Here is a 16644-nt window from a genome sequence, read left to right as displayed (position 1 = left end):
TACTACAAATACTTTTACAGATATATAGTAATCATTTGTTCAGCATATAGATACAGATATTCTGGCCTAGGAAGATTACAAACCATGAACTACACAAAACGACAGGGTGCTTGGACATGGAAACAATATTAATAAGAAGAAGATGGAGATGGCTTGGATATGTATTAAGGAAATTTGATGACATGACAAAAGTGGCATTGTGTTGGACACAAGAGGGAAAACACAAAAGAGGGAGGCCCAAAACAACCTGGAGGCGGACCATCGAAGGAGAGATGAGGACGAGAGGATACAGCTGGAACAGCATTGAGAAGAAAGCAAGCAACAGAGATGAGTGGAGATCCTTAGTCCTTGCCCTATGTGCCACCAGGCGCAACAAGGACTAAGTAAGTAAGTAAGTAATCATTTGTTCAGCGTAAGGAAAATAACTATTCCAGTTTTTGAGCTTCTACCGCAAAGTATTTTATTATCTGTATATGTTTTTATTAAAAGATACAATTTCTGAATTATAAGAAACATAATGTATGAGTATGCCACATCAAGTGGAAAAAAAAAATATATATGTAAATATGTTAATAAACAAACAGCATGTCACGTTTGCACTTTAAAATGTCAGTATCACAATAAAATATTATAATCTGTTTTGGATTAGTGTAGGGCTGCATACTAACAATCATTTCATTATTGATTTACCTGTCAGTGTGTTTTTGATGAAGGGTTTAGTCAATAGTATCTAAGAAAAATATTTTAAAATGCCCATCACAAATGCACTAGCATTTTTGGGGGGGGGGTTTTGAATCTTTTTTCCAAATTTCTTGGCAGTTAATTTTCTGTCAATGAAATAATAGATTAACATACAAATTGTTTCAACTCTAGATCAGTTCACAATATATTAAACAGACTACGATTTCTCCACCCTACGCTGACTTTTTATTCAGGAAACATGACACTGTCAATTCTTCAAAGTCTGTGTCTTTCTATATCTGCTACATTTGTAATGTATTTATGTATTTTATTGTATTGTATCGTATTGTGTTGTATTGTGCTGTACGGTGTTGCTTGCTGAAGCACTGTATTGGTAATATTTCTAATTTGTAATAACCTGCCCAGGGACTACAGTCAAAAAATTAGCTCTTTAGCTAATTCTGGCACATTGAGGTAGAAACTGAAAAGTTGATTAACGTGCACTTTCCCTGGTAAATGCATAAATAAAATTCCCCCCTGAGCCAAATGACACCTTGACTATAAAAGCAGAGTTGAGGTGTCTTGGCACAACTTCACCTACTTCCAAGGTGCCTGGAGAAGGGTAAAAGGCTGAAGAGGTCAGCAACACTTGTAGTATATAGAACAACTTTATTGTAAGACCTACTTGTTTTGGCTTGTGGCCTTTATCAGGGTCAGATGACCCCGACTTCCTTCAGACTTCCCCCTGACTAACAATGTACCTACTAATCATGGGACACAATAGATGTTCTCAGTGTAGGAGGGCACTCACACATGTTTTTTTCTGCACTGTAACACCTTTTATGATCTAATATGAGCTTATATTTAATAATTAGGAATGCTGAAACATGTCAGGCCCAACATCTTCACCAGTGAACCTCTCTGTCTGGAGGAAAAGGAGCACTTTTTTTTCAGAAAATGAGGTAATTGTGTTTTGGTGCGGCACTGTTATAACATAATTGAATTTTCTCCTTTATTGCCTGGGAGAGCCTTCAAGGGCTGTAGTGTTGAATTTCTGCCGACAAAGGGGAATGAAGTGTTAATTTCTGCTTACAAGAACAAAATCTCCTGCTTCTGATCTGGTTATGGTTGATTGGCTGTTGTCCGCAGACGTTCTTTAAAGGAAAACCAAGCAGACAGCATATCAGGGTAATTTCTCTTCCCTGAAACTAATGCTACTCTAATACACCAAGGGAGAGGCATGTTAGGTCTAGCGGGAAACTCGAGATCACCTTAACACCTCATTTCATTCCCTCCGCCAAGAGAGTGCACAATCTATACGAGCCTCAGGAATTATTTTACACTGTCTAAGCAAAACATAGTCAAAAATCCACATTATATAGACAAGATGAGACGATAACTTGATTCTGATCTGCTGTGTTTGGTTGTTTTTTGTACCAATTAAAATCCTTCCTTCCTTATACCCCAATCTCCGTCTCTGTCTACTCCCTGGACTGCTGCTCAGGTCCACAGATGATCTATGGCCTCTTATCTTATTAATGCATGCTAAGTGAACCACTAGGCCAATATGACATCTTCAAAAGCAGCACTAAGAAACCGTTCTTTGTTAAGAGCTCATCTTAAAACTCTTAAGGTGGGCCCTTACTGTGAGACGACTAGAGCCCAACCCCCAACAGCTGAGAGAGGACGTCTTGAACTGCACTTTGTGATTATTATGTATATTTCTTTCATATATTTTGTGTGAAAACTTCCCACTTGCACATGTCTTGCTGATCAAAACGACGAGTTGATTCTCAGTAATATTGTCATACTCTTTACAACTTCTAAACATTCTTTCATCATTTGAGCCATAACATGCAAAATGTTTAGGGCTGTCAAAGTGAACGCAATAATAACGCGTTAACGCAAATTTGTTTTAACGTCACTAATTTCTTTAACGCAACCTGCGATTTTTTGGTTGTAGTAGGCTCAATTTTAAAGCTAGAGTGAAGATAATGACATCATATAAAACTATAAAACCTAAGGAATCCATTGGTACACACCATGTTATACTAGCTTGCGCTACATTTTGGCTAGGAAAACCTGTCATGGCCATTTTCAAAGGGGTCCCTTGACCTCTGACCTCAAGATATGTGAATGAAAATGGGTTCTATGGGTACCCACGAGTCTCCCCTTTACAGACATGCCCACTTTATGATAATCACATGCAGTTTGGGGCAAGTCATAGTCAAGTCAGCACACTCACACACTGACAGCTGTTGTTGCCTGTTGGGCTGCAGTTTGCCATGTTATGATTTGAGCATATTTTTTATGCTAGATGCAGTACCTGTGAGGGTTTCTGGACAATATTTGTCATTGTTTTGTGTTATTAGTTGATTTCCAATAATATATATACATATATTTGCCCACTCCCATGTTGATAAGAGTATTTAATACTTGACAAATCTCCCTTTAAGGTACATTCTGAACAGATAAAAAAAATGTGTAATTAATTTTTTCAGCCCGAAAAAATGATCCATTCAATTATAAAAATCTTTCAGACACACATGTATAATGCATACATATCTATGACATGGTATTACGTACTGTGATGAGGAACCATTTTTTTTTGTTTTTTGCTTTACTTATTTTTGACATGGATGTCATTTTGTGGCATATTTTTCTGTTCACTGTATATGACTTCACATGAAAGATCAAAGGTTAATTTTCTGTACATGTAACACATTGCTACATAAATACATTTACTGTATACATACAAATGGGCATATCCTTTTTCTAGGCCTACTGACTTTCAGAAAACTTTTAAACCTGCTGTTGAAATGGGAATCTAAAAAGTAGCATGGAGACAGAATTGACATTCTTGTACAGTAAGCAGTCAGTGTCAATGAAAAAAATAGAACAAAACAGAGATTTGTATATAAGAAACACATTTCCAGGGTTGACTGCCATGGTGAACAAACATCTCAACATTTTGACCAGACAAAACAATTTTTCATTTTGGTGGCATTGGCCAATTTACTGACACAATAACTAGGTGTTGAAGCATGACACACACACACACACACACACACACACACACACAATGTGTAATGTCATTACTGAAAGTTAATGATTAAACTTTGAAGTTATGAGCTGTTTGTGGAAAACCATGACAAGGGACTCTGGAGCTGGATTAAATGGAACAACTATGCCACCAAGTGGACAGCTGGATAATGACAGGCTGATAGACAGATAGATAGATAGATAGATAGATGTTCAAGGTTCTTTGTCACATGTCAATTCAATTTAAGTATTTGGTCTCAGTTTCTTTCAACAATGCTCATAAAATATATATACATATATAAAAGGGGAAATCTCACAAGTAAAAGTAAAAGCAAAATGATAATCTAAGGCATAAAATAGTGCAGTTAAAATAAGAATAAAATAATATAAACATCAGTAAATATAGAATAGCAATGTAAATGTAAATTTGTCATTTAGTTGACGACAGTATTTCAGATGGGGAAAACTAAATGTAAACAGGATGTAGTATGTACTGTATATGCATGATGAGAAGTAACATGTGTATACAAAGATGTAAACAGGAATGTAGTAGTAATAATGAGAAGTTCTAAAAATATATAGATACAGTTATAGATAGGAATGTAGTATGTATAGAAAAGTAGTAAATATGTATATATCTATACACACAGAGGTGTAACAGTTTGTAAAACAGTATGTAATGCATATAAAGGTAAAGTGACAAGTGATATGTGATGAGCTCAGGAGCTCAAGAGTTCAGCGATGGATAGATGGATGGATGGATGGATAGATACAGTAGATGGATAGATGGATGGATGGATGGATGGATAGATACAGTAGATGGATAGATAGATGGATGGATGGATGGATAGATACAGTAGATGGATAGATAGATACAGTAGATGGATAGATGGATGGATGGATGGATGGATAGATACAATAGATGGATAGATAGATGGATGGATGGATAGATACAGTAGATGGATAGATAGATGGATGGATGGATGGATAGATACAGTAGATGGATAGATGGATGGATGGATGGATGGATAGATACAATAGATGGATAGATAGATGGATGGATGGATAGATACAGTAGATGGATAGATAGATACAGTAGATGGATAGATGGATGGATGGATGGATGGATAGATACAGTAGATGGATAGATAGATGGATGGATGGATAGATACAGTAGATGGATAGATACAGTAGATGGATAGATGGATGGATGGATGGATGGATTAAACTAACTAATAAACTATTATTGTTAGTTTAACCTGCTTTTCTTCCATAAAATACAACAAGAAAACATCTTGAACTTAACTTGTGCATTGATACTTTTAAATAATTATTTTACTGGCTCTATTTTTAATTAAAAAATATATATATTGTTTTTTTTCTGTGTTTTTTTTTTGTATGTACTGACAAGTAGCACAACAACAACATAATGATAATAAGGTAATCCAACAAATGGGACAATATAACTCTTGGCTGTGGACCTCCTGTTTCTGAAAAACGAAGAAATTGGAAAGTGTCCCTCAAACCCAGGAGGAAGGAGTTGAGGATAAACGGAAACTGGGAAAGTCCTGAAAAGGGGAGGTCAGTGGGTGGGTACGTGTAGATGGTGTGAATGTGTAATTCTTTCTGCCGTGTCTCAGGAGTTAAAGTCTCATCCTAAAACATCCTATATGACTTCCAAAAACTGCGATACAGCTTTAACAGGCTGCACGCGCTCCCGTTAACGGTAATCAGTCTTTGGACGATTATCTCGGTTTTGGCACGAGGCCCAGATGTCAGGAGAGAAGGGGCGGGATTGAGATACTAGGATCTAGTTCATGATCTAGACTCAAACTCCTGCTATGGCTGCAGCGGTGTGGACTGGTCCAGGACGGAGGACTGTGACTGCTGTGGGGACAGTGACCAGATCCAGATCCACATCCAGTCACATCGCTGTGAAACCCCAGTATGACGCACTGGTCATCGGAGGAGGTGAGATCTGTGGACTGATGTGGGGGGTAAAGTGCAGAAAACATGCTGCAGTATAACAGTGACAGCCTGCTGCGCCTCAGCTACACTGATACGACGAGTCAGCTAAAGTTTGCCAAAGTGATTATTAACTAAAACTCTTTTACCCGTCTGAGAGAGAGAAGAGGAGGTCTGACTCTGTCTCATTTTAGTGTTTAACAAGTTAACTTGACTGTAAAAAATGCTGCAAAAAAGTGCCAAATAACAATTTGATTGAAACTTAAACTGTTGATGAAGCTGAATTTGATGTTGTTTTTATGAGGAACTGACATTCATTAGAAAACTGTCTGACATTATGTTATATTTCATTGCAGGACACAATGGACTGGTGGCAGTGAGTTCATGCATTTGTTTCCCAACACCTATGAGCATGTTATCAGTTCAGCAACAGGGTAAAAAGTGATGATTGTGTGTGTGTGTGTGTGTGTGTGTGTGTGTGTGTGTGTGTGTGTGTGTGTGTGTGTGTGTGTGTGTGTGTGTGTGTGTGTGTGTGTGTGTGTGTGTGTGTGCAGGCTGCCTATCTTCAGAAGGGAGGATTGAGGACAGCGGTGCTGGAGCGTAGACATGTTCTGGGAGGAGCAGCTGTTTCAGAGGAAATCTTTCCTGGTAGGGTGGCTTCTGGCTGGGATATAATCCTGGATCAACCAGTTATCATGAGTAACACTGCAAACACAACACACACACACACAATCTGCATGCCCAGACACCACCAGAAGTGAAGAAATATAGGTTTTCTGTAATTTGGGTAAACCGACCCTTTGATTGTAGAGGAGGTTTAATAAAGGGTTGAATGAATGTTGAATTATCAGCGGGGGTTACACACTGTTTTACATTTTTTAACTTTTACAAGTTTATAATTTAATACACTGTGTAAGTGTTGAATCAAGTCATGCGTGATCAAATTTTATTGGTTTTGAAGATATGCATTGGAAATTATTGACTAAAACAACAGAAAACAAATCACATAATACAAAATAAAACATTAATTGAAAATAATAATAATAATGATGATGATGATGATAATGATAATAATAATAATAATAATAATAATAATAACAATAATAAATAATAATAATCCCCACCAAAAAAAAAGAAAAATTAACTATCATGTAATTAAGTCTTGCTTAAAAGATATGCATTGGAAATTATTAACAAAAAAAACTTATTACAAAATAACAAAACAAAACATTAATTGAAAAAAAATAATATATTAAAATAAAAAAATAATAATTTCATTAAATAAATTAAATAATAATATAAAATTATAGACTACCACTACTGCTACTACCACTAATAGTAATATTAATAATAATAATAATAATAAATACCCCCACTAAAAAAAAATTAACTACCATGTATCAAGCCAAGCTTAAAAGAAATGCACTTCATTTTGTCCTTGTTAGAGTAACACTACTCTTGTGTGCAGGTTTCCACTTCTCCAGGTGTTCCTATCTGCTCAGTTTATTGAGACCCCACATATACGCAGACTTGGAGCTCAAGGTAAACACCGTGAAGTTGTCAAATACAGTATATTATTTCGGCTAATTTTGAGAAGGCTTAAAGTGGTCGGTCTTGTTTACTGATCTTCCTTTTCTTGTGAATCTACTGTATCTTCAGAAACATGGGCTGAAGGTGTATATGAGGGACCCCCATGCTTTCACCCCCATGTTGGAGGATGGCGTGGGCGGTGCCCCACCGAGGTCTCTCACCCTAAGCTCTGATATGGCCATGAATCAGATGGAGATCGGCAAGTTCTCACAGAAGGACGCTAAGGTGATTTAATTATTATGATAGCCAAATGGTAGTGATAGTAAATGGTTGACTGTATGGTGTTTCTGCAGTTTTCTTAGTGCAGATGTATTTAATCTCTTGTCACAGTATGAACTGATAAAAGTTCTTCACTATCTCTCTTGACCTATTTTTTCCTCCATCAGTATAAAGTCTTTTTTTCTAATACAATCCCACATCCGACTCACCCTCATCTCCACCCATTCTTTGACATGTACCCAGGCCTATCCAGAGTTTGGTGCATACCTTGAGAAGCTAGCCGGAGCTATCCACCCTCTTCTGGATGCTCCTCCTGTAGACATTCCAGGTGTTACCACTGGATCACTGAGGAAGCGGCTGGCTGCAGCTAAAACACTGAGGCCTATTGTTAAATGTGGTGCGTTGGGAAATGAACATTTATATTTTCGATGCCAGAATAAGAAATTATTCACCATGTACTCATTTTGTTTTGCAGTAACTGAGTCATGATGTTTTTGAATTGAAAGGTCTGAAGCTGGGCAGAAACATTCCAGACTTTTACGAGATTGTAACTGCACCAATAACAAAGGTGTGTTAAAACTTACGCTATGTTTGTCATTAATTGCTGTTTTCTATCGACTGCATCGTGGCTAACATCGTGTTTTGTATCGTAGATCCTCAATCGGTGGTTTGAGTCGGAGCCGCTGAGAGCAACATTGGCGACTGATGCTGTGATAGGAGCCATGACCAGTCCAAGTAATCCTGGCAGTGGGTGAGACACATTTTACGTTACCCTGTGGCACACATAGGCCCAATCCCAATGTCCAGACTCACAGACTTTGAGGCATGTTCCCACAAAGTCACACTTTCCTAAGTCTGCATTTCTGCAGCCTGAGGGGATTACCAACAATTCATAGCATTGTGACCAGGGTTGGAAATTAAGTTTTTTGTCCACCTGCCACTGTGGCTGGTGGATTCCAAAATCTACCAGCCACTCAATAGACTACCACTGTTTTTGTGGAAATCTAGCAGCCACTTGCATATTTTACCAGCATTTGGCTGGTGCTAATTTTCAACCCTGGTTGTGACGTTAAACACATGGGTACCATGGTTGCCAGGTAAACAAAGAGGATGGCACATGGGTGTCCAGCCTGGCATATTAAATTTATACAGAATCATTAACATTAAGGATTTAAAATGGTACATAAAAAACACATGAAATCAGTGTAATGCAAGCGTTAGACTATATTACACACCTGGTTTATTCATCAACCATTTCTTTTAATTTACCTTAATGAAGTTTGACAGAAACACCTCTCTTCTCCTAAGGCTAGCTAGGCAGTAAAAAACGTCAAATAAAAACCCACAATTGTCATCGTCAAGGTAACGTGATATGTCGCCGCAAAGTGCTGTCCCATTCATATTTATACCATTTCAAGCCTTTGCAGCCTCTGACACTTATCCATTTACAAGGTGACATCAGTCAAGTCAGACATTGGGATTGGGCCATAACTACAGGTTTAACTACATTGTATTAAACAGCGACCTTGCCTTGAAGGTATGTGCTCTTGCACCACGTGATGGGAGAGCTGGAGAAGGAGAAGGGATCGTGGGGTTATGTGGAGGGAGGCATGGGAGGCGTGTCTCAGGCTATTGCTAGCTCCGCTCGATCCTACGGTGTAGACATTTTCACTGAGAAGGTAATACGGTTTTGATTACTGATTTTGACGCAGTGTATTTTGTGGAAACTATGTCCTAGCATCTGTATTTTGGTCTTTACAATGTGTATCCTTGGCAGGATGTGGGACAGGTCCTGGTTGGTTCAGATGGTGCTGCCAAGGGAGTGGTGCTAAAGGATGGCACAGAGATCCACAGCAAAGTTGTTTTATCAAATGCTACCCCATATGTTACCTTCAAGAAGCTCACGCCACAGGTAATAAAGAGAAACAATGTTGGCCTAATCATGGCACCAGACAATATGATAAATTCTGGTTTCCTGTTTTCATTGTAGGCCGCCCTTTCTCCAGAGTTCATCAAAGCTGTAGATCAGATAGACTACACCTCACCTGTGACCAAGATCAACGGTAAACCTGTTCTGTTTCCGTCATGCTAATTGAGCTTGTGCAAACATTTCATTAGCTGGCAGCAAATAAAGGAAGATATTATTATAAATTGTATCCAAAGATTCTGACTGTAAAAAAGTTACCACTCCTGAGATACAGTAGAGACATTCCTCTATAAAGCTGCCTACTGTCACACAATTTAAAAGAAGTTGCCACTTATGCTACTAGCTACAAGGCTCACTGTCTTATCTCTGTGCAAGCATTGTTTCTGTATGTTTACGATATTTAGATGAAACCGTGCATTCTTTAGTTATACTTAAGACTATAGAGTGCTACAGGAATGAGTCCTAAAACCCGGAAATAAGTTAGCATTTTAGCACTTCCGGTTCCCTCGTCAGGAACTCAGTGAGTTTTTTTAATCATAAAAGTGGTGTTCATTTGTGAAGATTATCTTGCTGAACAAAATGTTTAAGTATCATAAATGTGTGTTTGCCACAGAGCTTATTTTCTGCAATAATCCCAAACCAAATGGAAACATCCCATTGACTTTTTGTCGAGGGAACCCAGGGTGATGCTAACTTCTTTGTTGGCCTACAAAAATCCCTAGAGCACTCTATTGGTCTGTTCTTGTTTGAGTTGAACCACTACTTACACACTTTGAAAGCCGTAAAGAAGTGGGAATAAGGTACAAACAGATGTAGTGTATCAAGAGATATCAGCTCTTAGTCGTCCACTATTGAGTACTGTATATTACAGTGTAAGATTAGTTCCCTGGCTAAGCTCTTGGTACTCTACACACAAGTTTCAAAGTTTGGGGTATTAGAAAACAGTGTAAAGCACACACAACTAAGAAGATGTTTAGAGTTCTTCAGCTCCTGTTTGGTGCCATTTGTAGCTCCTGCTTGTTAACCACAGTAGAGCTGTTGGGCTTTATTACTCAGGAAGTCCTTACTCCCAACTGATCCTTTACAGTGCATTGCTTCTTAGATTTATGCTACGTTCACATTGCAGGGCTTAATGCTCAGTTACGATCTTTCTGTCTAGACTGTTCACATTCAGGTTTAAAGTGACCCATATCTGACATCAGTGTGAACTGATCTCTGCCCTGAAACACCTCACATGCAACCAATAACGTCACACACACGGGGAACTGCTGTCCGATGGAGCAATGTTCCAAAAATACACACTGGAGTTGTTGGAGTCCAGTGACTGCCAGACTCCGTTAACATATTGCTCAATTTAACAGATCTGGGTTCCCTGTTATACAGATCATACTCCTAAATCACAACGTATGACTTTGTATGACTCCTAAAGAAAGACGTTTCATTTCGGCTGATATTTAACTTTAACAGATATTCTGTGAAATAAGTTAAATAAACTAAAGTAAGATGTGTAACGTTACTGTTTGACATCCCGAAACACCGGCAGTCAGCACGTCCAGGCAATTTTAATAACATATGATTTCATTAAATCAGAGTTCTGCTTTGTGAAACATGACAAATTTATTATTATTATTTATTATTTAAGAGCAAAAAGTCTGTTTGATAAGGTAATTTACATTTTAAATGATGGACGAGGCAAATAAAGTATAAAGAACAAAACCTCCATTGACATATTGTTAAATTTAATGGAGCGAGGTTAACCGGTAAAAATCTACTCCTTCTAAAAGATAGTTTATGATTTCTTACGACTCATAAACAGACACTAATTCATTCGGCGAACATGTTTTAACTCGTTTAGCTCCATGTAAAGTGAAACGTGATGTTTCCCAGATAAAGCTTGTCTGCTTTAACGGCAGTTTACACATTTTTGTAACTGCTGGATTTATTTAATCAGAGTTCTACTGTGGGAAACATGACGCCGAATTTAGGAGAAGAACTCAGTATGGTAGAAAAAGTATTTTTTGTCAGGTAACAAACTGACTGACTGATGCACTGTCACTGTGGAGAGAGATTATTTTTTTCTTCTGTAGTTTCAACGGACCGCTCCAACCCTGTATGTTGAGTGATCTACACCTGCGCAGTGAAGTATAACGTGGAAGAACACACATGAATTCAGATATGACCGTTATCACGGCGGTCGCATGGCCAGTTATCGGATATGTAACGGATTTAGGACCAGGTATGAAAGTGGCCCAGATCTGATTGGAAAAAAATCTGATTTATGTGTCCACACTACTGTGAGATAATCAGATCTGTGTCACATGAGAGCAAAAAAAATAATTTGGGCCACATCTGCTGGCAGTATGAACAGTCTTAGCTTTATGATGAAGAAATTTAGCAGTGTTATATTCCTTGCACTGAGAGTTGCCCTGATTGTAATTCAAATATTTAGCAAGCTGAAGTAGTAATCTCAAAGATTTTCATTTAAATAAATGTCTGTTATTTCACTATCTATCACCGAATGAGGTAACAGAATGGTGACTGAGCCTATGGCCCACTGATGATTGCTTTTGCAGTATTACGAACTGGGTGTCTGTGGCGACATGGAAAAATCACAAGCGGGGCACACTGTCTGGATCCCTGGGAAGTGAGAGCCAAAAATACAGCTGCAATTACGGTTTCTTGCCATAGGTGCCGCCAAAGAGAATGAAACGGAGATCTTCGAGATTATAACTTTAAGCACACTCTTTAAAAAAATTGTAATGTACATTAAAATGGCACATAATCTTCAAGCAAACACTCATCCCATGTCTTCTTCTGTTGTGAACTGTTTGTCTTTTTTTACAGTGGCAGTGAACAAGCTACCTAACTTCCTGGCATCTCCCACACCAGATGATAAACCTGGACCCCACCATCAGTGCTCCATTCATCTCAACTGTGAAAGCGTGGAGCTCCTGGAGACTGCATACAAAGAGGCCGTGAATGGACGTTGCTCAACAAGGTACAAATATCTTCACACTCCAAGTGAACATTTTAACACATAACACTTTTTTAGCAACCAAACCATCCCGCTGGTTAGCTGACCATACCTCCAAGATAGATAAATACAATAGGTAAACATCACAGGCATGGTCTGCACCATAAAATGTCTTTATAGCGTATGGTGTCTTAATCCCTTAACACTCTGAGGTTGTGCCGGGCTCAACCATGTCATGCTAGCTTGTCGGGAAGAACGCAAAATAAAGCTACAAAACTAGGCTAAATTTTGGTAAGGAAAAACTGGCATGGCCATTTTCAAGGGGTTTCTTGACCTCTGACCTCAAGATATGTGAATGAAAATGGGGTCTATGGGTACCCACGAATCTCCAGTTTACAGACATACCTATACCTACTGTTTATGATAATCACATGCAGTATTGGGCAAAAAACATGCAGTTGTTTACATGCAGTACAAATGTGTTATTTTCGCCTTTTCTAAAAGGGTGTATTTGAATATTTCTGCATACTGGGGTCCCTAAACAGTTGGAATTGCATAAATTGGGCATCACTGTAAAGCTGCGACTCTTGTGGATCCAATGAGCCCAATTGTACTCATTGTGATGATGTTAGTCCTCATAGCTGCCATTTCATTGTAGTAAGATCATTTTTTATTACCTGTGGTGACCTCTTGGGTAATCACCGCCTCATGAAACTTTACAACCACAAACTACAGACCTAGAGCATTCAGAGGATGGATGGCTTTCCTAGGTAGCTTGACAATAAGGGGGTTTCTGAGCCGTTTCCAGAACAGAAGTGCTCGGCATCCAATCGCTGAAAAATGCAATTCTTGCAGAAAATGTCAAACGTTTTTGATACCAAATCACAGCATGACCTTTTCTATGGTGTTCCTCAAGGTCTTGGTGTCTTAATGTAGTATTTTGGAGGGATTATTGATCATTTTTATCAATTTCCGAGTGGTAAAAATATGTTAAATTTAGCACCAAATCACTGTGACAAACGGTATCAACCCAAATATTGCTGCAACAACTTATGAGGCATAATAGAGCATGGGGATGGCAATCACAAATGTATATCATAATGTTCTAAGCCCTTATACACTTTCACAATTTATTTTAAAGGGACTATTTGTAACTTTCAGAAATGCTTGTTAACAGCGACACCTGTGGCCGTGAAATCAACGAAAGTCAGCGTCGAGCTCGCACTTGCTCGCTCTAAATATACCTGGACGAGCATCGCTCAAAACAGTTAGGCGACACACATCGGCTAAAATCACTATATCATTCTATATTTCAGCTGATTGGCAGTAATGTTAGCTGACCAGACGAAGGTCTCTCCATGAACATGATTTAGATCTGATCCTATAGTGTTGATTTTTCCTGCCTCAGCCTGCGGGGTCTGCAGCGTGTCTCCCTGCTCTCTCTGCCCGCAGCCGGAGAGAGCAGAGGAGACACCGGCACCCGGTCGGTAACGAGATGACAACGTAACTCTGTGCAGAGCCCCGTCACTTCACAAGACACGGGAAACCTCTGTTGGTCTGGAGGAGCTGCAGCAGTTATTTCTGCCCAAACGTCCACTGTGCATTCACTAGATATTCTCAGAACTAAACTAACTTCTGCAGTGTGGAGTGAGCGCGCGTTCACGTCTAGAGGTGGAGCGAGCTGAGCGAGAACGCGCGCGCTGTCTGAGTGAAGACAGGCAGGCAGAGGAGACTACGTGCCTTGTAGTCCATTTTCTCCACACATTGATGTCAACATGACAACAACAGCCTGGGTTAGGATGTTTACATATCCTTATCTCACTAGGCTTCTATCCTCTCAACATGAGGTCTAGCTCCCACAATTTATCTTTAAAAAGAATGTAAATCCTTACATACACTTTTATCCCGAATTTTCTTGAACAACTCACCCGTCATCTTGTTTCATCATGCCCCTCTGATCCTGTGTAGACCCATGCTGGAGATGACCATCCCCTCTGTGTTGGATCCTACTCTGGCTCCCCCTGGCTGCCACGTGGTGTCACTGTTCACCCAATTCACCCCCTACCACATAGAGGGCAGGGAGTGGACTGACCAGGACAGGGAGGCCTTCGCAGACACTGGTTGGAAAAACACAAAGTTAATACACTCTTTAAATATATACTGATTAACCTGTTTCAGTGATAAAGCCTGTGTTTGTCTTTCCTCCTCAGCATTTGACTGGGTGGAGCAATACGCCCCTGGGTTTAAAAAGTCGGTGGTGGGCAGGGACGTCCTGACTCCACCTGACCTGGAGAGGATCTTTGGGCTCACCGGAGGGGTACATACACTGTAGACATTAAAGAGCCGAGCAGCAATTTGAATGTTGCTCCACAGCTGATTTGCTTGACAAAATGAACTGTCCACTGGATGAGGAAGTAATTTGAGTCCTCTGCAGTGTTGTGTCATTCACTATCCGCTCAGGGACAGACCTGTTGTATAAGCAGTTAATGGTTACAGACAGTTTTACCACAACCAATGAATCGGAGTCAAAGTTCACACCAGCAGTGACACAAACTCACTGTTTATGGTGTACAAATTTATGAGGCAGTAATTAAACAAATGGCAGTCTACTTTTATCATATCTTATATCAAGAAACAAAAAAGAAAAGTAAACATTTTGGTCTCGTCTTTACAGAATATCTTCCATGGATCAATGTCGCTGGACCAGCTCTACCTAGCACGACCTTTGCCCTCTCTCTCAGACTACCGTTCACCAATTAAAGGGCTGTACCTGTGTGGCAGTGGCTCTCATCCAGGTTCGCTTTCAATGCTGAACCCTCAGCTTAATATTGAATTGCAAATGTGACTGTTTGTTGTGTATATTGTAGTATAAGAACAATAATTAATATGTTGTCTGGTGTCAGAAGAGCACAGTTAATGAACCTTTGGACCTTCTGATGAACTCTTATCCTCGCTGCTGATGATAAAGAAATGAAGTCACTTGACGATGTCAGATGGCTGAGTCAACTGCTTCTCATTTCCCCACACTGAAGGAAACTGACTCATCCTTGTCCACTTTCTAAATGTTTTTTTTAGGTGGTGGTGTGATGGGTTCACCTGGCTGGAATGCAGCGCTCACCGTCATGGCTGACCTGAAACGTCACATCTGACGGCATCAGTGTGCGGTCCGCTCATCATTGTTCAACCTCTCTTTTGTCTGATTTATGTGAATTTGACTGATCTGAGAAATAAATTTCAACACTCTCCACCATATTATGGTACGGTAAGGGTCTCTGAAAAGAAAAAAGGTTGATTTAATAATAGCACTGACATGGGGTGAAAGAGACAAGGAGAGACTTTATACACTCCTGATATTAAACACTAGTGCAATACTTCCGCACTAAGTCCTGTTGCGACATTACTTTTGAATTCATCTAATCCGAGCCAGCAGAAAATCACTGATGCCAACACAACATTAATGTTGAAGATTAATTCATTTTTAGAATAACTGACACTTGTCTTAATGAAATTAATTGTTAATGTAATGATGGAAATGAAGCCCAATGGGACTTTTTACAACTTTGTATGAATAAATTCTAATGAATTCAAGCAAATGTGTTTCATTTTCTTATATGCATAATGATTATTGCTGTGTTTTATGTAGGATATCAAGGTGGAAATCTAATAGGTCTTTTGTCACTGCAGATATTTTGACTTGTCATGATAGGATAGCGCCGGTGTTACTAATAATGGCTCTGTTCTGTTCAACTGTCCCGGTAAGTATCAGGACCCTGAAACTGAAGCAGCTAAATGGAATCTAGCCATCATTAATTTGATTATTTATACCTGTGCTTTTCCTACTATGACATGTCAAAATGTCTTCTGTGAAAAATGTATCCACAGCGAACTGTTCAGTGTTTTTGCATAAATGTGTAATATAATGGTGCAAGGGCAACCAAACTGGTTTCTCATCTGGACTCTGGAAGACCCTAAAAATGAGCTTGAAGCTTAATTGATGACCTTGTTTATAGTTTATATGTTTATTGTAGTTTGACACAAGGTCCAGACACTAGATTTCTTCCAGAGCCTTTTAACACAAGATCTGACTAGAAAGAAATCTATTACGTTAACAATAAGTTAGGATTGTTTGTCAAACCGTAGCCTACAGTATGTACAAATTCTAGTAAGTGTAGCCTACTCAAGCCAACTATTTTGATAATAGATTAATCGGTTTGAGTATTTTTTTTTTTTAAAGAAAACAAAGTAA

General features: G+C 39.0%; 1 protein-coding gene across 2 annotated transcripts; it reads left to right on the top strand.

Moving 5' to 3' along the window:
- The first annotated feature begins 5329 nt into the window (after positions 1 to 5329).
- Positions 5330 to 15991, top strand: pyroxd2 (pyridine nucleotide-disulphide oxidoreductase domain 2). Of its 2 annotated transcripts, XM_037783412.1 has the most exons (16): positions 5333 to 5694; positions 6045 to 6064; positions 6243 to 6336; positions 7157 to 7230; positions 7348 to 7503; positions 7741 to 7894; positions 8004 to 8065; positions 8151 to 8248; positions 9035 to 9176; positions 9275 to 9409; positions 9488 to 9560; positions 12269 to 12422; positions 14367 to 14518; positions 14609 to 14715; positions 15073 to 15193; positions 15474 to 15991. In XM_037783412.1, the coding sequence occupies exons 1-16, from the start codon at positions 5565 to 5567 to the stop codon at positions 15545 to 15547; spliced, it is 1746 nt and encodes a 581-aa protein (XP_037639340.1). In that variant the 5' UTR covers positions 5333 to 5564; the 3' UTR covers positions 15548 to 15991. The 2 variants fall into 2 exon arrangements, 1 of the variants encoding a protein (XP_037639340.1); XR_005208673.1 differs by lacking the exon at positions 14609 to 14715 and having other exon boundaries at positions 5330 to 5694; positions 14367 to 14534.
- The last annotated feature ends 653 nt before the right edge of the window (positions 15992 to 16644 follow it).

This window comes from Sebastes umbrosus, chromosome 10 (assembly GCF_015220745.1).
Source record: "Sebastes umbrosus isolate fSebUmb1 chromosome 10, fSebUmb1.pri, whole genome shotgun sequence".
Taxonomy (NCBI): domain Eukaryota; kingdom Metazoa; phylum Chordata; class Actinopteri; order Perciformes; family Sebastidae; genus Sebastes; species Sebastes umbrosus.
Note: the sequence above shows the minus strand (reverse complement) of the source record. Positions and strands in the feature narration are given on the sequence as shown.

Excerpts from the sequence above, each read along its gene's own strand:
- pyroxd2 (XM_037783412.1), top strand. The coding sequence starts at position 5,565 with ATGGCTGCAGCGGTGTGGACTGGTCCAGGACGGAGGACTGTGACTGCT. Across the intron at positions 8,066-8,150 it reads TAACTGCACCAATAACAAAG|ATCCTCAATCGGTGGTTTGA; the intron begins GTGTGTTAAAAC and ends TTTGTATCGTAG. Across the intron at positions 14,519-14,608 it reads GGAGGCCTTCGCAGACACTG|CATTTGACTGGGTGGAGCAA; the intron begins GTTGGAAAAACA and ends TTTCCTCCTCAG.